Source organism: Dermacentor albipictus, chromosome 3 (genome assembly GCF_038994185.2).
Source record: "Dermacentor albipictus isolate Rhodes 1998 colony chromosome 3, USDA_Dalb.pri_finalv2, whole genome shotgun sequence".
In the NCBI taxonomy this organism is placed as follows: domain Eukaryota; kingdom Metazoa; phylum Arthropoda; class Arachnida; order Ixodida; family Ixodidae; genus Dermacentor; species Dermacentor albipictus.
The window spans coordinates 25456555-25483596 of record NC_091823.1 but is presented as its reverse complement, the minus strand read 5'-3'; the positions used below and the strand labels follow the sequence as shown (position 1 = coordinate 25483596).

The following is a 27042-nucleotide window of genomic DNA, read 5'->3' as shown; positions in this document are numbered from 1 at the left end:
CACGTCCGGGCCGACCTCTACCCGCGTAATTGCAGACACAGACGTTCAAGACAAACTGAAAAACAAAAAAAAAAACAAAAAACAAATTGATTCCGTCACATGCCTAAACTCATTTTTAACAATGTGGCCAACTGAAGAAAAGCTCTACTGGGATGCTAATGAGGTCCTTGCAAACTGCGTAGCAGTGAACGAATGGAGGTCCCATGCTTACCATCGTGCTGCACCGCCAAAAATCGCAATACTGGCCGCAGTCATGAGAACGGTCTTATTTAAACGTAAATTCATGCGATGTACGAGAAGTTAACTATGCGGACAGGAAACAATAAAAGCTTTGTGATCGCCTCTTCTCTGGCGGTGTTCAGCACGTGAGTAGCATGGAGAGGAGTCCCTGACTGACCTTGCGTGAGATACGCTTCAGGGTATGAGAACCTGAAATATAAAGGTCAACCGCTGTTGTTTTTCCGTAGTGTGGCTGACAAATAGCACGGGCGAGAGACGAAGAAGAAAGAGAGGCGTCTTCAGGACGGCTCTATCTCAAACACAGACCTATTGAGAACTTAATAGCCTCCACTTGTCCCGTGAACGATTGACCGTATAGTTCGCGCGAGTTGTTGGGTTGCTTATTTCGAGAAAAAGAAATCACCATAGCGTGTAAACTCATCCAAGCTCAGGCAGCGCTGTGCGTTGTGTTCTAAATGAAGCACTGATTTCCACCAAGGCTTGTCTTGCGGACGTGGACTGCTTGACATATTGTTTACCCTACATCTACAAGTCTTCAAAAGGCAAAATTCAATATCGACCGAGCATGCCACATGGAAAGCGGGTGTAATGTAGGTCCACAAATAAATACCAAAAAGAGCGTGCGTGCTGAACATTTTCAAGCAAAAAGCAAACGCGGGCCTTGATTGTTTGGAGGCTCATAATTACGGTCGTATTACACACAGACATATTTCCGGAAGCTGCCTGTACTCTTTGATTACGTAATGCATCTATGACTGCTGGTATCGCTACTGAATCAAATGCCTTTTCGTAATCTATGAAAGCCATATAAGAAAGCTGATTGTACTTTGCGGTTTTCTCGGTTATCTGATTAATGACATGGATGTGATCTATTGTTGAGTATCCCTTCCTGAACCCAGTCTGCTCCCTTGGTTGACTAAAGTCCAGTGTTGGCCTTGTTCTATGGAAAATTATCTTGATGAACATTGTAAATAATATTGGGAGTAAGCAAATGACCTATAATTTTCCAAATCTTTAGCGTCTCCCCTTTTGTGGATTAGTATAATGTTTACACACTTCCAGTTCTCTGGAACCTTTGAAGTCGTGAGACAGTTCGTATAAAGGGCCGCCAGTTTTGAAGCATTATGTCTCCTCCATCTTTGATTAAATCGACCGTTATTCCATCTTCTCCTGCCGCTTTGCCCCGTTTCATGTCTTGCAAGGCCCTTCTAACCTCATCGCTAGTTATAGAAGGTGCCTCTTTGACGTCTTCATTAGTAGTTCGAATAAAGGCATCGTGGCTGCTCTGAGTATTGTACAGGTCAGGATAGAATTATTCCGCTTCGTTTACTATATCTTCGAGATTGCTGATGATATTGCTCTGCTTACCTTTCAGTGCGTACATCTTGGTTTGTCCTATGCCAAGAGCCTTAAGGCAAGATTGCACGCTTGATAGGCGAACTTCAGTGGTTCGACTTCGAAGTCAATCACCGTCCGGGTGCTTCAATGAAAGACGCTGATGCCCTATCTAGTTTGGCGGTCATACAAGAGGAAGCTCATCAGGAAACAATAAACGTCGCCAAGGTATGGGAGGGAACTGAAGTTTTGCAGCCCATTGAGAATGGAATTGCAGTACCTCCAACGTTGGCCCCAAAAGTTCTAGATCTGTATCATAACAGTCCTCATTCAGGCGGCATGATGGCTTTTGGAGAACATACATGAAGCTTGCAAAGCGATTTACATGGCTAAAAATGAAAGAAGAGGGCAAGAGATACGTAGAATCGTGTCATGAATGCCAAATAAGTAAAGCGAAATATAGGCAGCCTATTCAGCACATGACCTTGCCTAACTACTCAAAAACACCGTTTGAAGTTGTGGACTCGGACTCCGCTGAGCTCCGGAAAAAGTCTGAACGTGTCAAGAAAACCCAAGCGTTCCTGGTATGTGTCGAGTACGCCAGGATGGTGACTGCGAATCTAGGAGGAGAGGATGCTAACAGAGTTAATGCTTTCATGAGCCGAAAAATTTTTCAGAATTTGTAGGTAGTGGTATCCGACAACGGGGCAGCATTTAGGAGCTGTAGACTGAAGGAATGGGCAGAACAGCGCGAATACATGCCGGGGTTCACAGCACGGTATCATCCAGCAGCTAACGGCTTGACTGTGAGAATCATTTGTGATCTGAAGGAATACATGTGTATGTATCCATAATTTTCAGGTGGATGGAAATGTTGCTTGAAGCTGCGTTATCCCATCACAACCGATCGTACACAACGGGCCTAGCATGTACGCCAATATTGCCGCTGCAGGGAAGCCTACATACCTTCAAGCTGACTTGGCAGTGGGAGTGGACAAAGTGGTACGACTTAAAGAAACCAAAAGAAATGAGGAGAGCCAAACGAAATGCCACGCAAGAATCAACCGAAACTCCTACAAAAGGCAAAGCCCTGTGTTACCTGAACTGTTGGTGCGGGACTAGGTGCTGGTGAGGAATGGACTCCCCGGGTAAAACTCAATACGCAAGGAACCATATCGGGTCGTGAAAACGGCTAGACAACAGGGGCAGTTAAATACTGGTTGGTACGTTGGCCCCCAACGACGCTGTAGAGTCAGTCTCTATAGCCAACATCTTCAAGTATCATCCGAGGAGGGATGAAAACAAAGTTGGGGAATTGAAGCGACTTGAAGAAGAAGGATATAGAAAGAGATGAGGGAGCGGGAAATAGGGGAGAATAAAGAAGTGGTTAATGGTGACGTGCATCATATTTGTTCTGTGTTATTATGGAGAGTATAAATACATATTTAGTTAACGATCAAATAAACTCTGCGGGTTGGAAACAAAGTTTGATAGTTGCATTCCAAAATATTACAATGTAATGCATTATTATTAATTTAAAATTTCTCCTGCAATGCTTAAGAAGGTGTTTTGTTAAAACAGTAAATGGAACAGCAGTGCATTTTACCGCAAGTTTGATGGTGCCTATCAGAAAACTGGGGCTGGCTTCAATAAACGTGGCAAGTGAACGTGACTTGTGAATTCACTAGCTTCAGTTAGTAGATTGCAATATGCACACGAAAGCAATTGTTAAAAACGTAGTTACTTATCAATTATTGAGCGATGAATTTCTATTTCTTTCGCAATCAAAGTACGGCTCTCTCAGTAATCCAGCTCAAGTACTTAAATTGTGCTATGTGCCACAGGCAATTTCTTAAATTTGTGTTAACTGATAACTGTGTAATTTGTGCATCTGATACGTGCATTCAGCTAAGTGTTTTGTATCTGTAATCACATATGTACGATTAACAAAAGTAATGATAAGAAAAGCGAAGCAGGAAAATGAACATACTTTGTGCCTCCTAAAGGAGGTGTATTTCTTGAGAAGACGATCTGGTTTCTCCTATGCCTATCGTGTCTGCTTTCACTATGCCCAATAGAGGAACGCCTCGAGGAGCCATATTATCTCCACCACTTTAAAACATTGGAATGACTCACCTTGCCCGACAGTTGGAGTCCATACCAGACTTGGGCGATGCCCTGTACGTCGATGACATCGCACTATGGTCGAACATAAGCTCTCTCCGACACAAAGAACATGCTCTACAGGAAACAGCACATACAGTACATCTATTTGCGGAGGTCTGTGGTATGAGCTGCTCCCCGGAAAATCGGAACATGTATACGGTTGCATGGCAAAGGTCACCGAGGCAAAAAACTCTTCGACTTGAGAGTTGGTGACCACTCCACACGCGAGGTAGTCAAAGAAAGCATACTTGGTCTCTGGGTACATGATAATAGGCGCACGGACCACACACCTAAATTTCTTCGTACTACAATTAAACAAATTGCACGCATGGTATACAAAGTAACCTACCATGGCAAAGGCTTTGGAGAGCCGGAAATGCTCCGCCTAATGCCCGCCTTTGTAATTAGCCGAATCACGTACGGTATCACTTACCTAAAGCTAAGTAAGGCCGAGGTCGAACAAGCCGATACGCTCCTCCGTACCGCCTACAAGGCTGCCCTCGGACTACCAACAGGAACGCCCACGGATCGCATTCTAGCCTTAGGGATCTACATCATCTTTGAGGAGCTGAGGGCCGCAGTCCTCATGTTGCAACTCACCCGCAGGCCCTACAGCGGGCTCCTACATGGCTTGGAGTATCATATGCGGGCGCACTACACTGATAAGGAACTCGTATCCATTTCTACCAATATCCGAACCCAAATCCACACCCCGCCTATACTGCAAAACGTGAATCTCTTGTACTGCCGAGCTCGTCGTGACGCCAGAGCCAGACAACTGACAAAACAGCACGGAACGGACTAAGACACACTTTACACGGACAAAGCCCGCTGCGGCACGCACGGCTTTTTGCTTCAGCCAAGACCTGCTCAGCAAACACGGCCCTAGCGGTCGCCCTCACCCTCAAAACCAAAGAAGCCATGAGGCAGCGTTATTGTATCCTCACGGACTATTATAAAACAGTATGGCGTTATTTCACTAGCGGCAGTGTTACTGCGTGTGTCGCCCGCCTCTTAGGTACAACGCTACATCAGGAACACAGAATCATATGGCGCCCGGGACACATCGCAGCCACGGGAAATGACAGAGCGGACAGTGCAGCTTGAGCTATGACTCGCCGAGCGAGTGTCCCCCGCCCAGACACACTCTTCCCGTCCCGGGTGCCTTACACGCCCCGGTATATCCTAGAACACTATCGTCGTGAAAGATAGCGCTACCCCCCGCCACACCCTCAGTTAGCCTTAAGGGAAGCATATGAGTGGCGCCGAGTGCAGACAAATACATATCCGCACCTATGCTTAAACCATGCCATCCAACCCACCGCATACGTGGGCGCTTGCCCGTGGTGCTGGGGGGCAGCCAAATCTCGCCCACATTACGTGGGAGGGCGAGCTTAGGCCACGCAAAATTAATACGCCTCACATTCCGGCGCAAAAATTTGGAACGGAGCATTGGAAAAGGAGGAAGAGGCTCAAGAGCCATTCCTAGACCAAACACGGCGGGCTGCTGAGGACAGTGGAGCCTCAGACTAGGGGCCCCACCCACCTGCTTCCTAAACCCTTTCCTTATACTATAAACGTTTTTCAATTCAATTCAATTCTTAAGAAAACATCGCCAGAGCTTTGCTGGGGCTTTCCTCATTCTCTTTATGATGTAGTAGGCTTCTATAACTCATCGTGTTAGATCATCTTTGTGACAAACCAAACCTATAGAAACAATAGCTTGCCGACGTTTGCCACAATGTGCGTAAAGATGGCTTTTGGCTTTTTCGTTCGCGTTATGGGATGCCCCTTTTTTCGGATATTGGCACATCTGCCAACTAGTTCTGCGTAGATCCCACGGGACGGCAGGGCAACAGAGTCAGATGACGTGTATTGAGTACACATATGCTCTCACACGTTTTACATTGCCCTGAGAAGCAGGGGCTCACGTAGGATAGCTGCCAACCTTTCCATACTGCTGTGCAAAAGCATCCATGTGGAAACGGCATTATCGATACTGTGCAACAGCCTGTGTAAATAATTTTACAGCAGTCCTACCACAGGCATTTTGCCGCACTTTAATAACTGCGGATATACATCTAAGGTGTCCTATCGTTCTTCCTTCGGTGTCTATAGCATAGCTCTGGTTTGTCCATCCGTAGTTCACCTTCGTCCATGCTGCGGACAGAAGTTCACCTGCACATACAGCTCTCTTTTCCACCCACGTAAGGGCTGATGGTACGTCCAGAAGATGAACTGCGGAGCTGCGTCATTTCTAAACAAAACGAGTGTTTAGCATTACGGAAAAAGTTAACTGAGAAACAAGTTGTGCAACGGAAAGATGAACCAGATCTAGGCCGCCCTGTTCAACGCTAATGAAGTAATTAAAGAATGTACAAAGACAAGTCCACAGAATGTGCGTTTCTTCCGACGCGAATACTCTTTTCTTTTATGAAGCATTTAGCAGCATCCTCTAAAAGGACAGTTGAAAGAACACGGATGTCACATCACAGTCCTTCAATTTTCTGCTTTGTAATTCTGGCAGCCTTCTCTTCGATATAGTCATCTTGGTCATGGGCTAATCAGTAATTTCCGCCCATGCATAATGTGAATGTGCTCTCAGGGGAGCAATTTTTTCGAGACAAAGCCGTAAGCGTGATGTAATGTATGTGCGGATGTGACTGTACCGAGCCGATTGATAACCACTGTGTATCCGCCAATTTATTGTCAATGCGTTAACTTGAAGTTGACAAATAAGTTCGCCTCCTTAGTGAAAGGCTGCATTGAAAGCTCGACGAAAGGCCATGGTTCGTTACATGACAGTGTGCATAGCCACTACCCGTTCAATATTGAATACAGCACGCCGCGTATAAATAAAAAATAAAATTCAATGATTTCTTTGAAACCAATGCATAAAAGTGTTGCGGAACAACTTTGGTGATAGCAGTTCCAACACTTGATGATAAATAGAAGCTGAAGCTGCAGCAAATTTTGTCTCTTTGAAGAGAGAAAGAAGAACTGCTGCAGCTGCGATACATTACTGGCACAGTGAAGATAAGAAACACTGAAGCACTTTTTTTACCATACCAGCGCGTCGCTTCTTTCTGTTTCTTTGCCATACTACTTTTTTGTGGGAATCTTCCTCTATCTGCTTGTTTCCGTTTTTCTGTAGCGAAGATGCGTGTTCCAATGAGTGGGGCAGGACAAGGTGTTTTTATTCCTAAGGTTATCTGCCATCTTGATGAATATAAATAATAGATATGAAATTGATTCAATTCAACGTTGCTACGTTGTTATACAGCAAGTAGTAGTTTTTCTCAGTATCCCCTTGTTAGTTCAATGGCTGTGGCATTCTGTTGCAGAACATGAGGTCGCGGGTTCGTTCCCCAGCCATGGCGGTCGCATCTATATTGATGCGAAATGCAAGAACGCACGTGTGTGTAGATGCATGTGAACACTGAAAAAGGCCAGGTGATCGAAATAATTTGCAGCCCTCCACTATGGCATCCCTCAACCAGCTGTACAGTTTCGGAACTGTTCACATTTTAAATAGTTTGCGTCAGCGCAGACAGCATTAGGTTGCTTAGCACAGCTTTTACAAGCCGAGTATGTTACATTATGTTACGTTGTCCGGCTTTTCCTAATTTCTTAAAGGTCCTTTGGAATATCCAAAACATTGTTGTTACTTTAAATTTATTGGCTCCGCTACCGACTGTTCCACATGCTTGATGCCGGACGAAATTCCCGGCTGAGGCTCCCATGTACTTAACTGATGCAGGGCTTTCTGATGATGGTAAATGTCGGGGCGAGATAGAGGCAGGCACTACAACGGCGTCGTTGTCTTCATGGAGAAGGCGCGACGCTCGGGAAAGCAGTCATGCGCGGCTTTGTGGGCCTCGTTTCAAACATTTGTGACAGCTTTGCGGTAGCACGTGCAACTGCTGCGCAGGGTACTTTAGATGGAATTCTGTGGTTAGATTGGATATTTCTGCGTATCAACTTGCCGCCGTTACTTTCAACATCGTACATCAGCTTGGGCAGGTAATAATGCACGACTGTTGTTTCCTTAAAAGAAATCGCAGACCTCCAGTCTAATGACTAAGTGGACTTATATTCACGCCTTGCCGCCCTAGCCAGGTGGCTTGTTCACCGTCAAGGAAACAGTACAGAGCAGGCACACTACGGTAGCTTAGATCATATGACACGCTCTCAGAGAAATGCGGTGTGTTGAATTACCGCCCGTGTCGGTTGCATTTCAGTGAGAGTGGAATTGAAAAACTCTCAATGCTGGGATTTTCGTGAACCCCTAGGGTTGAAATTAATTCTGAGCCCCATTGCGGCTCACAATTTCACATCCAAGAACTTAACCGTCACGCGGGGTTGTCAACGTCTTTCAAATATTATTAAGCATTGCGGTAAGGGGAGGTGAGAAGAGGGTGTGTTTGCAGGTCAAGCATGACTTCATGGGCATCCATAATTCTCGGGGAGAACATGCATTCTGTTTATCACGTTTACTGTGTATCGTGGGCATGTTAATTCCCCATGCTGACTAAATGATAAAAATCCAACGCAATTATGGAGTCTAAATTTGAATAGGCAACGTTGTCTAAACATGAAGCTCGGTCAGTGGGTCATGGGAAATTTTTTCATTTTGTCGCAGTGGATTGGCGCTGATTTTATTTTTTATTCAGGCTTCCTACTTTGCCAATATGTAATGGTGCCGTGGCACTTGTCGTCTTTGATACGGACTCGAACTCTTGCAGGTGTTTACTTGAGCCAGCTTGTGGAAATATGGCGTATTTGGAAGTCGCAGCGCTTGAACATTCGGGAAATAGGGCTCAATGTAAACCACTGTTAGCTCTCATAGCGTAACACTTACATTCGTAAGCATTCACTGAATTCCAGATGATGATAGAGGTTGTTTCATGCGCTGTGGCTGTTCAATGCCGAAAAATGAGACAGGCGCTTTGAATTGGCGAGCGTTACAAACTTTATTTAAGTAAATCAAGTACAAGATTCAGCTACATTGATTCACTCGTACAAACAGTGGTTACAATGTGTGAAACGAAATCAACGTCCTTAAATGCTCACTACAAGTAGCACCGCTGGCCGAACTACCTCTTACATGCCAAACTCCCTCGCTGACACACTCAGAGCAACATACACAAATCATAGCAGCGTTAGGCTTCGCATTACTTGTGTGTTCTCTCCCGTGGCTCTTCCAGGTCAATCTGTATGTGACACATTGTCGCCGCGCTGCCTCGAGTCCGCCAAACGAGTCCTCCCGAGGGATTACGCGCTGATGTCTCTCTCCCGACACACGAGGACAAAGAAACTTGATAAACTACACCGCAAAGCCTTCCGTAGCGGTGCAACTAAGCTTTTGTCAACTATAACCATAGTGTGGCGTGCATGCCCTTTGCACAGGCAGCACAACTTGACGAGGAGTAAGAAATTCTTGGGGTGGACAGAGATGTGTGCTCCGTTCATGCGTGAAAGTTAAAGGAAATGTGGCCCTCTAAGTGATTTGCGGAAATTGTTGTGTTGAAGGCGTTCACGGATGTAGGGCTACGCGCTACTGGGAACGGTATGTTTCCGCCCGTGGTCGAAGGTTGTCCCAAGAATACCATGTGCTTCAGCAAGGCTGCGTTCTGCTGACGGGATTTAAAGATTATAGTTCAGGCTGTTTGTGCAGTTTGTTCGAGTAAGTCGGCGCTGTAGCTTCCGGCGGCGTTCTGTGATGTGCAGTGGCGCCGAGGCCTTGCACGTCTTCGGTTCGCAGTCGCGACTAGCAGCTCGATGACGAAGACCATGGCGGCTGCCATCAGCAGCAGTAGCAAGAGTAAGAACAGCGGCTTCAGGTCGTCGAAGAGCAAGGCGCGGTGCTGCATGTCCGCCTTGTCGCTCATGCGCAGCATACACTCTTCACCGATAGGGGAGATCTCCTGCCGGAACCGCTGCAGGAGGCCGCTCTCCACAAACCATTTCAGCCTGCAAGCAGGTTGGGACTTATGCTCATTGAACTTTTCGGAACGTAGAGGTCACGGGAAAGCTGAAATATAACGTAGTGTATCAAACGCAGTGTAGATATTCATTAGAGGTACCAGCGTGCAGTCATTAAAGGCACTGCGTATATAGTTAATGAGTACAGGAAGCAAATATCTATAAGGACTCCACATACCTTAATTATCCGCACAAAAACAAAAAAATGCCCATCAAGAAAGTGGTCTGAAGGAGACAAGAATTCTTCCAATGCTATTCACTGCATGCTTAGAAGTGTTCAAGCCACTATACACTGGGAAGGACTAGGAGGTGAGAATCAACGGCGAATACCACAGACCCCTATACTGCTTGCAGATGAGATTGTCCGGTTCAGCATCACCGGGGAAGACTTGCAACAAATGATTGAGAGCCGTAGCCGTTGAATAGCGTTGAATAGAGTAGCGTTGAATATTACTATGCAGAAGTCAACGGTAATGTCCAATAGCCTGGCAAGAGAACTAGCACTCATTCCACTGGCAGCTACATCCTCTAGAATCTGTGCAGGAGTATCTTTATCAAGGTGATTTACTCACAGATCCTGAATATGAGAAGGATAATTATAGAGTAATAAAATCAGGTTGGAGAGCATGCGGCACGTACTACGAAATCAAGACCAGCAGTTTACCACTATTCGTGAAAAGTGTGCAGTCGTTGCTTTCTACCGGTGGGACATCATCTTCGAGGCTAACAAGAAAGTTTGAGAAGTTAAAAACCGTGCAACGAGAGATGAAACGAAAAATGTTAGGCGTAGCGTTAAGAGAGGGAGAAGACAACGGCGTGGATTAGACAGCAAACGGGGGTAGCTGATATTACAGTTGACATTAAGATTTAAAAAATGGCGCTCTGCTGGCCATGTAATGCGCAGGGCAGAGAAACGGTGGTCCATTAGCGTTACAGAATTGTCGTCAAGAAAAGTGAAGCGCAGTCTAGGACGGCAGAGAATTAAGGAGGGCCATGAAATTAGGAAATTTGCAGGCGCAACCGGAATCAGCTAACGCAAGACGAAAGAGAGCAGTGCGAATACGATGAGTGACGAAAGGAACAGCAACGTCAATATGCACAACGGCGTCGTGCTCCGGCTATATAAGACGCAGCGTTTCCTGCCCAAAGCAAGCCAGGCACAGTTAGGACGCCTGAAGAGCTGCGCGAATACAATGAGTGGCGAAAGGAGCAGCAATGTCAATATGCACAACGGTGTCATGTTCAGGTTCGGCAGGACCCTGTTCAAGGCTACGTCGCATTGGTCTGTCGGATCAGGTGATACCACAGCTTCGCTGGACAACCAAATTCACAGCGTGGATTGGAGTCAATTTTCTTCTCCTCTTAACAGCTTGGCTAACGATAGCTGGTACACCCTATTGAATGCAAAAAAATGTGGGCAGTATATGGATGATGTATTTCGGATAGTCCATGTAAATGCCATTCTCGTGTGCATGAGTGCTTCGTAAGAAGGAGCACTGGTGAATCATATCTGTGAAAAAGACAGACTGGAAAAAAAAAAGCCATCTTTTCCCAGTGCATGATTACCTGATGTCAAACTCATCCTTGAGCACGGGGTCGAAGTCAGCTCTAGCATACCAGCTGATCATGAGCGTCGCCAGATATTCATCGCTAAAGTAGAAGAAACCGTGGCCGACGAGGCTCGAGCACTGGCGGCCCACCTGGTCGTCGAGCGATAGCCTCTCCTGCAGGATAACCACGTCCTGCTTGAGCACACGGTGCATGTTGCTCTGTAGGAACACGTCCACCGGTCGTACCTCGCCGCCCGTCCGCATAATTTGGCTGTACACGGCGCGGTAAGACTCCAGCTCCGAGTACTGCGCCAAAGAGCCATGTAGTAAGAGCAACGCAGTTTGCTCCATGCGGAAATATAGGAGCTCTGGCACTATGATAGCCGTAACCCTTTCACGCAAAAGTGTATGCATGCGGTTCTGTTATTTCCGTCCACGGGTCTCCTTGACGTTGGAGAAAGTGGGCTGACCCTTAAATATGCGACGCGGTTTTACAGACAGTAAGGTACCTTTGAAGAGCTACTGTTCTTTTTTTAATTTGGTGCGCCTAAAAGCTAGCCGTGCTGACAGGAACAGCGGGATGCCCCTTTAAGCGCTCGTTAAAGTGGTTTCTGTATGGAATGTGAGCCCTTGTATGGAGCCCGATTGCGTCAGTGGTTCCTTTTGTCCGTCATGTTGCAGCCTACATATTAGAATTATTTGTGTGCAATTGGAACCCGCGTCGTTACCTTGGCTACAATTGACGCGTCTGTTATACATGGTTGGTGAGGACCCTATAAGCGTGGTCGGAGAATCTTATCTACGAGAACTTGTTTGTTGCGTTACGCAGGTATACAGCAGCTGGGCTCAGACTAACATTAGAGCCTTCGAGGAGGGTCTTTCTTCGGGTGCAGGGCAGGCTCTTGAGAGTGTGTTTCATGGAGACGTGTAGGTGGCGCTGGCTTTCAGCTAACATATGCAACAGCATCAAAAATAAGTTAGTAAAAGCAAGTGAGTAAGAAAAATAAGTAAGTAAAGCAAGTAAAAGTAAGTAAAAGTAAGCAAGTAAGCAAATAAAATTAAGTAGGTAAGCAAGTAAAGTAAGTAAATATAAAGCAAGTAATGTAAGTGTGCAAGTAAAAGTAAGTAAGTAAGAAAGCAAGTAAGTAAAAGTAGGTATGCAAGTACGTAAGTCAACGTAAGTAAGGGAGTAAAGTAAGTAAATAAGGAAGTAAATGTAAGTAAAAGTAAGTAGGTAAGTAAGTAAAGTATGTAAGTAAAAGTAAGTAAAGAAATAAAGGTGAGTAAGTAAGAAGTAAGTAAAAGTTAGCGAGCAATTGAATAAGTCAATTCCCTTTTCGGAACAAAAACATTCATTCATTACCCTGAGCGGAGCGATTACCATTGCTCTGGCGCTCTATGCCCATAGTAGCCGTTCTGCTACTATGGACCATAAATAACCATGATCATTCATTCATTCATTCATTCATTCATTCATTCATTCATTCATTCATTCATTCATTCATTCATTCATTCATTCATTCATTCATTCATATCTCGGGCCACCTAGCCTTCAAACCCACCGCAAATTACCTCCAAGGTATAGCCCGCGCTGGTGCGTTGAGCCGCTGCAGCCGGAATAGGAAACGAGATGCCCACTAAATTCCCCTCCCCCCTGCACCCCCCCCCTCCCCCCCCTAGCGCGCGCACATCCCTCTGCTTCACCCCTTGTGCGCGTGAGAAGACGCCGCCCCATCAAGCCACCATTCTTCTTGACTCACCTTTGCAACCTTTTCCTCGCATCCAAGCATACGTTGCACCCTCGCGATGTTATTGCACTTGGACTTTATACAGAGCATCATGGCGACGCCGACGGTGTAAATGCGCTTGGGGTGTCCGTAGCAATATCAAATAAATGAGAATCAACAGTTCTCGAATTTGAGCCATCTGGACTGCGACACCGGAGCTAAACCAATAGCACCATCAGTTTATCCATATATCCATACACATCTAAAATAACTACTTGGTGATATATGCGTGTCTCTATCCCTAAGGTTTTCTACGGCTTCTCTGAACAGTATGCGTCTTCGCAATGCGTGCTTAATTGCAATGATTGCAGCCTCTACTTGTGAAATAGTATAGTGTGACTGATGAAATGCGTTATTCATGGTGAAAGAAAGAGAAAGAAGCACAATAAGTTAACCACGGCTGCACCCAGTTGATTCCTCAAAGAATCCCCGGAAGCGGAAATGAATATAGTCCCGTCGCGCACACGCGCTGGGGAACGTTCTCTCAAGGGTCCGATCATAATAACAGAAGCGCGGATTCGTCTGTGGAACTTCGTTTACAGATTACGGCGATGAAAGAGAACTGCTCGAAATCCACTGACATAGGTGTGAAAGGGATAAACCATTAATGGTCAGTGACGCAAGATGAGGTGAAACAGTGCCGCGAATGAGCGCGCTCTAAACAGTACAGATTACGCGGCGTAAATTTGCGGACCACTGCCTTGCGGCAATTACCGCTCGTCAGCTTAGTCCGCTTGTTGATAGGACCATGCGCGCGTATACCATAAGAAGGTCGGTGAACCCGCTGTCTGCGAAGAGCAGAATGCGCTTGTCGGGCGTCCGGAGCACGTCTTCGACGGTGCGTATGCGTGGCGCCTCGGTCTTCACCATCAGGCTAGCGCTCATGTTGGCCGTGAAGAAGTTCATCACGAAGAAGCTGCACACCAGCCACAGCCACAGCAGGCCATGGAACAGGGCGCTGTTTTTGCCGCCGTCGCGATGAGAGGAGGCTGCGCAAGGTGTGACACGCATACGAGACTCGTACGACAGAACACAAACACGACTCGTTCGCACGGGAGAAGTAATTCTCTTACTCCTTTACCACATTCTTATGAGTTAAGCTGGACGCATACGCGACTTAAAGAAGTTTCGGACGCGTCGCTAAAGGAACCGGTTGCTCCTGATCCCGTATTAAGACGGACAGGCCGATGGGTGAATTGTTAAGAGTATTTATGGATGATCGCATGTTAACTTATGTCCCTTTATGAACGATGCTGTAATGGTGCGTACCATGAGGAGAAAAATGCCGGTTTCTTAATCGATAACAGGCCCTCTTTTATCTATGAATGAATGAATTAATTATGTTTTGTTTATTTGGACGTTTAAAAAATTCCCGGATGCACCAGAACAACTGCTTGACGAGGCCTTGGGCCTCTTAGTCACACTCGTACAGAAAAAATAAGCAATGCGTCACTCAAACGCAGCACTGGTTCCTGCTTCCTGAAGATAAATTTGTGCGTTAACCAACAATGAGGGCATCATCAAGTACTGATCAGTTAGGAGTCCTCTTACCAATGCCTATCACACACACATATATACGTTGTTACGTACCCAAGCATCCGTTATGCTGAGAAGTAGTGGATGAGCTTACCTTTGCATATGTATCCGAAAGAATATGCTTTAACACTATATAAGACGAATTTTACAGCATTTTCACAATTCGCACCGTTAAGTCACGATAGTAGATGAATGTCAGTTACTATGTTGTTTTCTAAGGCATACGTTACTATGTGGAATTGGAAAAAAACAGCTCTGCTGTTTTGAAACTGCACGCAACGTTATGTTGTTCTTTCACTTTCATTTAACTGCGCTTTGATGGATACTGTCTTCATGAGCACGTATGGCTGTTAATCAACCATCTTCGCGTTGTCCCGCACGATACCATTCCGATAAGACAACGTGCTCTTGCAACGTCAAATGCACACGACTGACACTCTCGCTGTTTCTAGATTTGCCGTGTTCATGCAGCGGGCTATACGTTAGTTGGCTTGAAAGTTCATATCACACCTAAGGACTCTAATGAATGCTGTTAGCACGAGCGGTTCAGCTTTCTTTTGATGAAATGTGCTTTAGCCTCATTAACCCAATCCGTGAAAGGGCCATCGAATACCTCTTTGCATGAGACCGGAAAAGTAGAGGAAGAGCACGTCGTTCCATTTGTCGAATCGTTCGAGAAAGCCGGCTGTGGAGCGCCGTTGCTCGTTTGCGGACAGCAGACGAAGGCTGAGGAATGCCAGCAGGATCATGTAGACGAACATCAGGGCCCACATCTGCGCAGGGAGGACGCATTGCGGCTCCGGCATACGCGTCGCGATTTGCGGTTCTCATTGCGTGGGAGGCGTTATCGCCATATAGAAAAAAAAAGTTAGCGCTGAAGTGCAATGTTAGCTCTGTGAGTTGGTGAGAGAGAGATTTACCTGGAGCGTATAACGACCGTAATAAAGGGCAGTGTGCAGAAAGTACAGAAGCAAAGGCTTGTTGGTTGGCTTATGAAGGAATAATAATAAAAAAAGATTCGGTGCATGGCTTTCTGAACTCACAGTAAAAAAGAAACACCGCGCTGTCATTACACATGCATTCAGTAGATTGTCTCGTGGAGTAAAGTATAATTTTTGCACGTGCTTATTAGTTATTTTGCAAGCAGATATGTTCGAGCAGAAGCACAGAAGAACTATACCTGAAGCAGGAAAGGCTAATAGCTGATTTCAGTGAGGCCGTTGGGAAGCGTATTTTCGCTGTAATATCCTGTATGCAGGCTTGCAAGAAGGCATCCATTCTGTATTATTTACCAGCTTTCGTGCTCCACGCACATCGTCTTTTCTTCGGAGCCTTCTGAATACTTAAGCTAACTGATACATTTAGACAATTTTCATTTGACTGAGTTTTATACCTTGGTATTTATTACTGACGATTCTTGCAGACAAGCTACAAGGCTTCGGAAGGCACCGTGTTTCCACGAGCTCTATCGTGTTTCACGAACTGTACCCTGGCAGCGGCATGGCCTGAAATTTTTTTTTTTTTCGGAAGGGAGCGGGGGGTGTGGCATTCGCACTTGACCGCGAGAGGTGGCGGGGCAGGCGAGTCTTGTTGCACGATGGTACACAACCTGGTACCTGGTACCTGGTATATACCTGGCACACAAAAATTTGGGTTAGGGGGAGGGAATGGGTTCGGTGTGCCGCTCCCTGGTGACGCCCCCGGCAAAAGGTACGAAACCGTTGTGTAAATGAGCGTATGCTTACCTGCTCTACCAATTTTATTTACACAGGCACTGATATCAATTATTTATTAGTACCTTGTAGGTTTGCTTCTAGGTTCAGTAAAGAAGGTAGGTATATCGATAATTCCTGTACTTGCCTGAATGTCAAATGCTGATATCCTGGTGAAAATTTCAGTAGTGAACGGGTGCTCGATGCCACTCATAAAGTTGAATGTGTCAATCATGTAGATGTAGCCGTTCGGGAAATGTGAAGCAGTACCAGACGTGATCACGAAAGGTCCCACGGCAAGCTCGCTTTCCTGCCAAAAAAATTCAAATGTTGCATTTTTCTGTGGTCGTAGTACATCTATTTAGACCACATACATTGCCACGTGAGCTAAGTTTATCTACTAAATCCACTAAATTCAGAATTTTATGGCTCCGGTTTAAAATTATGAATCGTTGGCAAAATGAGCGGAGAAGACGAGGACGTCTTTCGGGGCGAAGAACCAGGACGGTTTGGGCAGGAAAGAATCAACAATAAGGTTCTAAATTATAATCCTGATATCGTACTAATCGGGAGCATAAACGTGTGCTTGACAGTGATATCTAACAGCAATAAACAAATGCGTGCGATCATTTTGTATGTAAAGGTACTGAGCTCGGTAGACTGGTTTCACTTAGTCATCAAGGAAGAAGGTTGAATAGAGAGTTGGAATTGTTAACCACAGTAACTTCAGCTTCTAACACTGCACATCAATAATTGTTAATGTTGCATGCCGAAAGCGACCATAGAGTGCTTTCAGTTGAAAGCGGTTTCAGGCAGAGACGTTAAGAAAAGAAGTGTTTCAGAGTGGACCTTTTGAGAAGCGTCTAGGGCCGCGCTTTTTCCCGGTGGCATCGTTTGGCGAGAGGGCACGTGGGGCAGCTGTCTACGCAGCACGTGAAGGTGTCCTACAAATTTTTCTTGTTCTTTTTGAAATTTTTAGTTACCTTTGTGATCATAAGTTACGGCCTGTAAGCATGCGCACTGCTTAACTTTTGGCAAAGCATTTTACCAGGCTGCGAAGACAACACGCTGCATACAAGTGTTCGCTTGGCGTGTTGCAGTCTAGGCTTTGTTGCTACACGCATGACTATTAAACTTAGCGTGAAATCGTTCATTATTGCATTCTTTCTGCTTTCCAAAAGGTAAAATAAACGAGTAAATTCTGGTGCCTAATCCGAGAGAAGTTGCATCAGACTTTATGACGGGCTTGTAGAGGCTAATGCGCGAGGGTGGTCATCTACGTTTGTGGCAAGCAGTCGGCTTTCGTCAGCGCTGGGTCCATTAATAAATAGTTCTAGGTCGCGTTGATGTATCACAGTTGCATATCGCTATTAGATTCAGCGGTGGCGCGAACACGCGGTCACGAGACTATGCCCTTAAGACTGAAGGTATGGAACCAAAGACGATCTCTGCCGCTGCCGGCGATCCGCACATTCTGCAGTATCAGTACTCCGAGAGGGCGTTGGCAGCTTACGAGTCACTGTTTTTGCATCAATTTAGTGACACTACTGCATCACACGGTGCAAGCGCGGACGTGCCAGAACATTCTTGGCGCAATCTCGGTTGTGCGCTCCGGAAAACTAGCCACCATACACTGTGCGTGATAATATTATTATGCGCCATTTATGCCCGTAACACGCACATAGGCATGCTTGCAGACACCGTATGCAGCTTAAGAATACGGCAATAAACATGACTGATATGGATGAGTATTCCGCTTTATACATTACTCCAGATCTAACTTGGTCTACGTCGTGAATTCCACTAATCGTGTTCTTGTTCTACTAATAGGCACAATACAGTCTTAGCACCGCCTGACTTAAAAATGATCGCCTACAAAACATTCGTGCGAACGTGGTATTCGACTCGATCTCACTATTCTAATTTAACTAACGCCCTCTAATCGGCCCAACAATGAGCCGTACGATTCATAGTATCTGGTTACTGTATCACCACGAACATTCCGCTTGTAAAATGCTAGCTTGATTGACACCGGCTAGCCTCTCGCAGTTAATTTAGCCCGCCTTCGTCTTTGTCACAGCTTTTATCACTCCTTGCTTCTTCATAACGCGTTCACCACGCCAGCCCGACGCATCACCAGAACCAGCCACGTGAACACGGTCTGGTATGGTCGTATACGTACCCGCAATTTTTTCTTTTTTGGCAGACTGCGCGAGATTAGAATCATCTTCTCACTTTTACCGCCTCTGCAGCTAACTTTTTTCTCAAATCCCAAGCTTCTTGCACATCCACAACGACCACGACATAAATAGCCGTCGGCAACGCTCATCCCTCATGTAACGTACACGTTGGGACCCTCTGAGGTCAAAACAAACAAACAAACAAACAAACAAACAAACAAACAAACAAACAAACAAACAAACAAACATATAAGGTATGCAGCTTGGTGTCGTGTGTGTCGTAAGCAGCATGACCGAAAAGGAAATTTGGCGCGTCCAACATTAGCGGCAATTTAAGACTCATGGTAGACGCGTTTTTCCGTTAGCTTGTTTTTTCGAGGTGGGGACGAAAGTCGTACAACGTATCGACGTATGTATGTCTCCATGCGTATGTGTGATCAGTATTGCAAACTTTTTCTCTCAAGTATGCGTCAGATGCCAATGCAACACGCACGAAATAAAAGTATCAAAACCCAGCGAAAAGCTAAACAAGGGAGGCAAAACTCGCAGGAACAAACGGTTTAAGAAATCTGAAACATGGCTTTTTGAGCCTTGAAGCATGACGTGTGAATACTTGCGCATCTGCGAAAAATTTCATGAAGATTGCGCATCACCGGCTGACCTATAATGACAGAAAAATGAGTAGACGGTTGCTGTGCCTGTTGCAAGGACCATGCAAGCACATAGCGGTAGCAGCAGACAGCGGAGACGACGTCCTTTCATCCGGGCTTCTCGGCGGGCATCCGCGAGGCTCGCGCGCGACTTTCTTAAGGAAGTTTATTGGGGCCTAATTGACTTTGCAAGAAGTGAATCAGGCAGACTAGAAAACGTGTAAAGTTTCGCCCGTATCGCTTACATTTCTGTGCAAATCTCCCAGCATGCCTGCCCACGATCCGTTGGGCATCCGGTAGCCCCACTGGTTGTCGGCGGGCTTCTTCACAACGTACCTTGACATCAAAAAATCCATTCGTCAATTTCTGAGTAAGGCACACCTCATTTGCCGATTCGAAGGCAAACTTCGCGTTGAATGGTACGCGGTGACTGTTATCTGCTAACTGGGGTTACTTTTAAAGACTATTGATAAATAGTCTTTAGAAGTAACACACGTTAGCGGTAACTAAAGGTAACTAAACCACCCAAGCATGTGTGTGTTATACTCAAATATATAAAAGATGTATGCTTAACTGTTTCAGTTACCGTCAGGTCACGTGCAGTGCTGGAACTCGTGCCTTTAAACAGTGTCAGGGGTCTGTCTCTCGACAAACTGACGAATAAACGGGAATATGCTTGAAGGTCGTTCCAAAGGCGCTAAGCGGCCCGCTGTTAGAGTGAACGCGCTAATGAGTTGTTCACGCCGAACTTCGCCGCAGTAGCCAACGCCGGGTAAGACGCAGTGACGAGAATCTGACAAGACCTCCCCAAACTCAAGCATAACTGTATCGAAACTTCGCCTTGTGTCGGTTCTTTCGTCCATGCCCTTTGGCTGCGCCACAATTGCGGTAAAAAGAAAAAAAACCTACAAATAATACCTGGCATGAGACAACAATTTTAGCACTGAAATTAGGCATAGAACTGCCGATAGACCTATTTTAGATGTGCAAGGCAGCATGGCAAATGAAGCAATATACGGAGACATAGGCAGGGTTGACACCTGAACTTTCACAGGCGCCTTAAAGCATGCTCCATTATGCAGAATGGTCGATGGAAGTAAAGGAGAACCATGGGAATATTATTCAGTGGAAAGTAGAGACACTTAACAGGTGGCTGAATGATTAGTGGAGATGCGTGATTAAATAAATGAATATAATAAACAGATGAATTAGATGAAACAGACGAATACATATAAAGCGAATGATTAAAAAGATTAAACAAATGGAAAGAAGAATGAGTAATAACTTTGTGTAGTTCTTATCATATTTTGCCGACACGTTTTCAGCCGTGTCCTTGTGATTGTGACCGAAGGACTGGAAAACGAAAGGAGCGGCGGAGATTCCCATCTTACCCCCCCCCCCCCCCCCCCACTGCTAAAGAAGGAAAGCACCAGTTTATTTGAAAAGCAAGATGAAGCAATGGAGGGTGGGTTGGCAGTATGAGGCGAATATATTAAGTACTCGTTAAAGACAAGCGGAGAGCTGTAGCAATGAGGTCAAAGCCAGCGTTTAATTTCTATTTTTACATCAGAAAAATAATATACAAAAGAACTCGGAAATAATCCTTCGCAGTGCGACATTATTTATTCAGACGGCGGCACCTAGCAAAACGTGGCAAAACGTGCACGGTGTCTTGGAACCTTGCATATGGAATGTGCATACGTTGCATGCGCCGCATCTTACCGTAGGCCCATGGACTCCGTCATATTTCCCATGAGTGCTCCGGAGATGCCCCACACCCTGTCTTGCCCGTACTCGTCCTTGACGTATATCACATACGGGGGCCACTGCAACGCCGGCATGAAGGGTACTCCAGTTTATTGTTCGAAGAACCCACTGATATAACTCCTCTGAATTTGCCAAAACACCGCAGGGTGAGCTACTCAAAAGCTTGACGCCTCATTCCTTCCACACACACATAAGAAAGGAAGAACTTGTTTCTAGAAAAAAAATAAAGAGAGAAAGCATCGCAGCAAGGCACCTGACTAGGTATATGTACAATATCGGAATATAGTGTGCCGTCGGAGGCGGTTCTTCATGTGAGGCCGACGGGCATTCTGTGCAAACGGGTCTCACGCAAGCGCTCTATCCGTGTGTTTCTGTGAAGATCTTAAGCAATATTTAGTAATTACTTGTGGCAGATCGCACAGTTCTAGTCCTTGGGCTATCTGCTCGAAGAGGCGGACATTACTTTACCTTATGGCCCATATTGCAATTTAGAAATTTTAGCGGGGAGTTCCTAAGGCGGATACACTTGGAACCAATTCAGAGGATGACACCAGATTCAAGATAGTATTTCCCAAACTTTGCGAAGAAATACATTGACGGTCTGGTTACTTTGTGATTCGATGCGAAGAAGGTTTTGTTGAACAAGTAAGCGGAACGGTAGTGCATTTTTACCGCAAGTTTGATGCCGCATATCTCGAAAATGGTGTCATCCACACAATATTTTCAGGCGAAAGCCTTAAGTGGCTCACACCCCTGATGGTCTTGAAAAAAACGCGTCGTGCGGTCCAATGGTACGAAAACTATCGTCATCGACAGTGGCTTATACCCCCGTAAGCAAGCAAAAAATGAAATGGCACTTCCCTCTCGTAATGCCGAGGCTAGAAGCACTCAGCAAAGTGAAGCGCACAGTGCATACATTCATTGGAATCACGCATACAACGTACAGAAATACGGTGGTTCAAAAAGCGGTACAAAAAACCTCGTGACCTTCTCAATGGCGCATAGCTCCGTAAGCAAGTGCTTATACTCCCGTAAGCAAGCAAAACATTTCAATGGCTCGAGTCCCCGTATGTCAGAGGCTACAAGCGCTCAGCAAAGTGAAGCGAACAGTGCGCACATTAATTGAAATCACGCATACAACACACAAAACAGCATACGTTTCAGTTCTCTACTGAGAGGATGCAACGTGAAATCGAAGAGAAACGTCGCTGGCGCGAGTCTGACACCGCTACAGGAGCGCGGGAAGCCGCAGCTAAGTGTCGAAAACGAGATGAAGCCTCGTTTGTGAAAACTGAAAGCAGCAACGCGACGATGCGAGAGGGCGCATTGTAAAGTGTGCACCAGGTTTTCGCCTTCACGTGTTACAGGAATATAACATGCTGTCGAAATTTTACACTGAATACGCCTTGCAGTTTCACTGGCTACAATTTGTAAATTGCAATATGTCCACACAGTAATTTGTTAAAAACTGATGAGATTTTGTTAATTAGTTGAGAATGCATTTAGATTTTTCGTGCAAGTAATGCTTGACTCTTCGAAAAAGACCAGCTCGAGAACCAGAACTGTGTCATCTGCCACAGGCAATCTTTGAAAATTGCCTAGTCTTCTCAGAAACACCCGGTATATTATAGCCTGCAATGCCCTCTATACACTTGGGGTACGCTCTCACACCGAACCTAGCACCGCTTCACTCACTGCTGTGGTAATTATTGTGGCGGGCTAAAACTTTCGGAAAGGCCATAAGAATAAACAAGAAACAAAATGTGGTTATGAGACGTACGTGCGCTGATTAGCGATTTCTCGCGCTTTATCATATCAGGTGTCTATATTGCTTACAAGTCAACATGCCTGTCCATAGCTTGCGCATAATTGTGTCACTCATAATTCCCGTCGCAAGGCGACATGGGATTTGCAAGATCACAACACCGTCACTTAATCATACAGGTGCTTGCCACCCGAATCAGAGGGAAGCTTTAAGTTTGCAAACGCAACTCACTGGTGTCGATGTGAAACGCAGCGTGTAGTTGGCGTAGCGCTCCTTGTAGAGTGGCCAGGTGCTCGGCTGCGATGTGCGTTACAACAAGAGCAATAAGTCACACACTTCTGCTAAATGCATTCGCGAAGTTGTCGTCAAGCGTGGGCAGAGCATGTCGCGAGCTACTGGCCGAGGCACGTGAGAAATTTCCGCTGTTTAGTCGAGAGTCTGACGAAATGGTGGTGTGGTGAGAATCATGACTAGAAGAATGCATTATGAGAAGAATCATGTCTGGCGAGAAGAATCAGAAGCCAGCTAACGTAAGAAGAAAGAATGGAAATACTTTCGGCACCCTCATGGTATATGGCCTCTTTCACAGTGTCGAGCTGTCGAACAATATCTCGCTTTGATGGCATGGACGCCGCACGAACCGCACGACCAGTCGTGACGACTCAACCAGTCCCGCCTAAAGCTGCTTGTGCGTTTGGATGGAGCCTGGATTATTTAAAAGCAAGGAATTCATTGAGCAGGACCTGAACTTTAGTATATACTGGGGTAGGATAAAACGGTTAGGCTGAACTAATTCCTTTGGAAGTCAGCCAATGTGTTTCGGCCCACGGAGGCGACTATCTACCGGCAAAAGTCGCAGTAGCATGCGACACATTTTTTTCGCTTTACTTTCATGCTCGAAACAGGCACCGACAGATACGGGAGATCACAGACAGCGTGTTTTTCTTCTTTTCCTTCGGTGAATTTGGGTCGTAGTTCTGCGGGAAAGAAAACTATCAAAGTTAAATTATGTTGCAGTATGAACTGTAAGTCTATCATGAATCAAGACAAGTGAGAAACTAGTTCTTTATATTTCTTTCTGTTTTGTTTTTTCATGACCGTTCAGTCCGCAAGCATAATGTGCACATAAAAAAATGTAATACTTCATAATTTTTTTAGTAAATATAACCAAGCATTTTCCGCCTATCCCGGAGCAAAGAGGAAATAAACGCTGTGAAATACACTCATAACTACTGTTACCCCTACGGGATTCTATTCCACAAGGTACGAAGTTCGTCCCTTAAACTCTAGGCCATTGGCGTGGCATCTTTTGTCCTCTAGGTCTTCCTACGTCATTCCTTTTTACGTCTTGTAAAGTTCACCATCGTATGTCATGCCTTGCAGGGGAAGCATTTGCTAATGTAGGTATATAGACATCTGGAAAATGCCCGAGCTGTCAGACAAAGCGTGTGTGTTACATCCTCATCGCATTTCTGTTGCCAGCAGTTACCGCTGTTTACCAAAATTTGTTCAGCTGTATATTGTGACAGAATTTACTCCCTCCGCTCGCAACACTATCCGTGCTTCTGTGCTTTTGTTTGTGATGATTCTTCGCTTATTTATGTTCGATATCTTAATTGCCCTATTTTAAGAGGCTTTATATGAGCGATAAGAGTTAACAGACGAGTTCAGCGACAATCCAGTCCTAAATTATATTGAGCGGAATCGGAGTGCTGCACTATGTTGATTCAGAAAGCATTTCAATCCGCCGAAGTTAAGGAAAAAAGCCCATTCCGATGCGCACACATGCACACATGGAATGGGCTAGCGGAGGCCGTACAGCTTTGTCACGGTTCAATGCAATGCTGTTCAAGCACTGTCTCTGTGTATGTGTTTCTTTCTACGTCCTCGTTCAATGGCGCTTACACACTGTGTCAATAGAACGGGCGTGGTGATGAGCTTCATTTACGGACGAGATGCGAGATGTTCCGTGACAAAACTTGTAAGAAAAATGCAAGAGAATAGCGTGTTTGCGTCGCAGTTAAAGGTAACACATTTTTTGTGACATTTCAACTCGGTGACATTTGAAGGGTATGAATCATTGTAGAAAATTAGCCTTTCTGCACAGTTTTGAGCATCTTCTATTGTTTTGTTAAGTTTCTCTGGTGAGGGCCCCATGCTGCCCATGTTTATACTGCAGTTCCGTTCGGTTTAATGCTTTCTATGTCAGCAGTCGTACAGTGGAGGGGGCAAAGCGAAGCTATTCCTCATAGACTACCTAAGACGCGGTTTGAGACCGTTGATGCGAATTACATGTAAGAAAAGAAGTGTGCCAAGAAACGTGCTCTATGGCACGTCTCAGGTAACAACACGTAAGGAGGTTAACGCCTGTAGGTAACCCTGCTTACTCAAAGTAGAATGAAAATTATGTCGCAGTGGTCCTTTTATGCCTGTTGCTTACGTCACAGCCACTAGAATACATGGTTCACTTCCACGATACGCTCAGCAGTGTATACTACAAATTCTAGTCTCTCCTTACAAAGAGGTCTTGTAATTTTTTCTTCCTACGCTCTGATGTGTGCGCGTCATTCTGTCACAAGAATATTAAAATATTCTTAGACTAAGTAAAGTATAGCCGTCGTAGCGTCGTGATTGAAAAGAATCGTAACCTAATTAACATGATATAATTTAAAGTCATTGTATTGTTACTTTGTAGCAACGTATGAGCGTTTCTTCTTAATGTCAGGTAAATCATAGCGACAATGTCATTTACGCAAGAGTAAGCCAGCTGTGCGAACCTGCGTTCCCGTTGCTCGACTTTTGGCAGTTAATAGATGCTCAATACACGCTACAAACTGCGAAAGGAAAAGGCTCACCATGTTGCTTCTGCGCCAAGGATATAAATGCGAGGCGGGAATGCGCGCTTTATTATAACGTGCCTTGAAACCAACCACAAAAGAAAAACAGCGGAGTTTCGACTCAGAAAATTTTTTTTTGTCTGCTGGATATTATTTGGCGCGTGAATATCATTTGACGAGTCTTACAGGGTCATTTCGCTCATCACGTGTGCGAGACGCGAACCGCTCTAAGAGAGCTCTCAATTTTGTTTTCTCGAGGCTCTGAACCTTTGTACTTTGCTGTAATGTGCCATCGTGATGTGCGGTTAAAACTGGCTCTAGGAAAAGAAGGGCCTTTGATATATTAATCGCCCGGCACCCGAATCAGTGGTGATAGTGTCTCAAAATCGTGCTTCTTGGCTTCCAACCATTCAGTGCACGTATTAGCGGCACTGGACATTCAATGCACGTATTCCTTCGATAAAGAGGTCTATACACGTGGTTCTCCGTAAAAAATACAGAGGCGTATGATGTGCCCCTCTTCTTGGAGCACATTTGCAGGCTATACTTGATCAACGTCATGCATTTTTCTCTCCAATATGAAAACAAAACTTAGCGTGAGAACTGAGAGTCATACTACTCACTATTAGCAAGTATAATTAAAAACTGAATGATGGGGCTTTCTTTCTGTAGTTCGATTTTCCTTAATAAACGTCTACAATACGCGCATTATCGGGTCGGGCAGACGTTAATGAGTTTTTGATTTTAGAATATAGTAGCGATTTAGCTGTAAATACGAGAAAAATGCGTCAGCATTACGGTGCTCCTCTTAGAATTCCCGGATGCATTAATTAAAGCTCCTTCACCACATTGCAAAGTGTTGCTCAGTAGCTCACTCGACCCAGACAATGTCTCTTCGAAGAACGAAGTGCAACAGACAGTGGTACACCAAAAATCATCGTTAGTTGCGATATATATATATATATATATATATATATATATATATATATATATATATATATATATATATATATATATATATATATATATATATATAATATATATATATATATATTTGTGTGTGTGTGTGTGTGTGTGTGTGAAGTAAGTAGTTATTTGTATCCGGTGTATAAGAGGAAGCTGTAAGTCAGGGGCTGTTATCTATATACATGGGACAGGATAAATCGCATTTCGCGGCAGTCACTGCAACAAATTTGATTAGATTTGTTGCATATAAAAGAAAAAGTCAATATCTAGTGAGTGTTGGCAGCAAATTTTCGATTTCGGCCGTGAATGTTTCAACAAAAATTGTTAAAAATCGCAAATTTTGCAGACAATGTGACAGATTCATATCAGGCAAAAATGGACATATCAAACTTGTCCGCTTTAATGCTCTAATGGATTCACGTTACAGAACTGCGATATCTGGTCGAAGTGCAGAGCTGCGATTTTGTTAACTTCGTGCTTTAATTTTTTTCAGACTTAGCAATTTTTAAAAACTCATTAAAACATTCAATGGCTAAATCGAAATCCCGCTTCCAACAGTCACTAAC

The 27042-nt window shown here is 45.0% G+C and overlaps 1 protein-coding gene and 1 long non-coding RNA gene across 4 annotated transcripts in view; one reads left to right on the top strand and one right to left on the bottom strand.

Annotated features, from left to right (window-relative positions):
- The window catches only part of LOC135903917 (uncharacterized), a 49239-nt gene that overhangs the window by 20368 nt on the left and 1829 nt on the right, over positions 1–27042 (top strand). For 2 of the 3 annotated variants that reach the window (XR_010564956.1, XR_011513024.1), the window contains exon 3: positions 1616–2965. The exons of the other annotated variant lie outside the window; for it this stretch is intronic. This is a non-coding gene — a long non-coding RNA (uncharacterized lncRNA). Of the gene's footprint in view, positions 1–1615; positions 2966–27042 lie in introns of those variants that run through there. 3 annotated transcript variants of the gene reach the window in all.
- On the bottom strand, positions 9402–20982 carry LOC139057071 (glutamate receptor ionotropic, delta-1-like). The gene is made up of 7 exons (XM_070534862.1): positions 20864–20982; positions 19387–19477; positions 16460–16621; positions 15213–15372; positions 13826–14052; positions 11293–11582; positions 9402–9714 (listed from the first exon to the last, which is right to left on the bottom strand). Exons 1-7 carry the CDS (start codon positions 20980–20982, stop codon positions 9402–9404), a joined length of 1362 nt encoding a protein of 453 aa, XP_070390963.1.

What these genes read in the sequence shown, in the direction of transcription:
- LOC139057071 (XM_070534862.1), bottom strand. Translation starts at nt 20,982, where the DNA reads ATGCCGGCGTTGCAGTGGCCCCCGTATGTGATATACGTCAAGGACGAG. An exon ending in ACGGAGTCCATGGGCCTACG is followed by an intron (nt 19,478 to 20,863) that starts GTAAGATGCGGC and finishes TTTGATGTCAAG; the next exon opens with GTACGTTGTGAAGAAGCCCG. An exon ending in TGGGAGATTTGCACAGAAAT is followed by an intron (nt 16,622 to 19,386) that starts GTAAGCGATACG and finishes TTTTTTTGGCAG; the next exon opens with GAAAGCGAGCTTGCCGTGGG.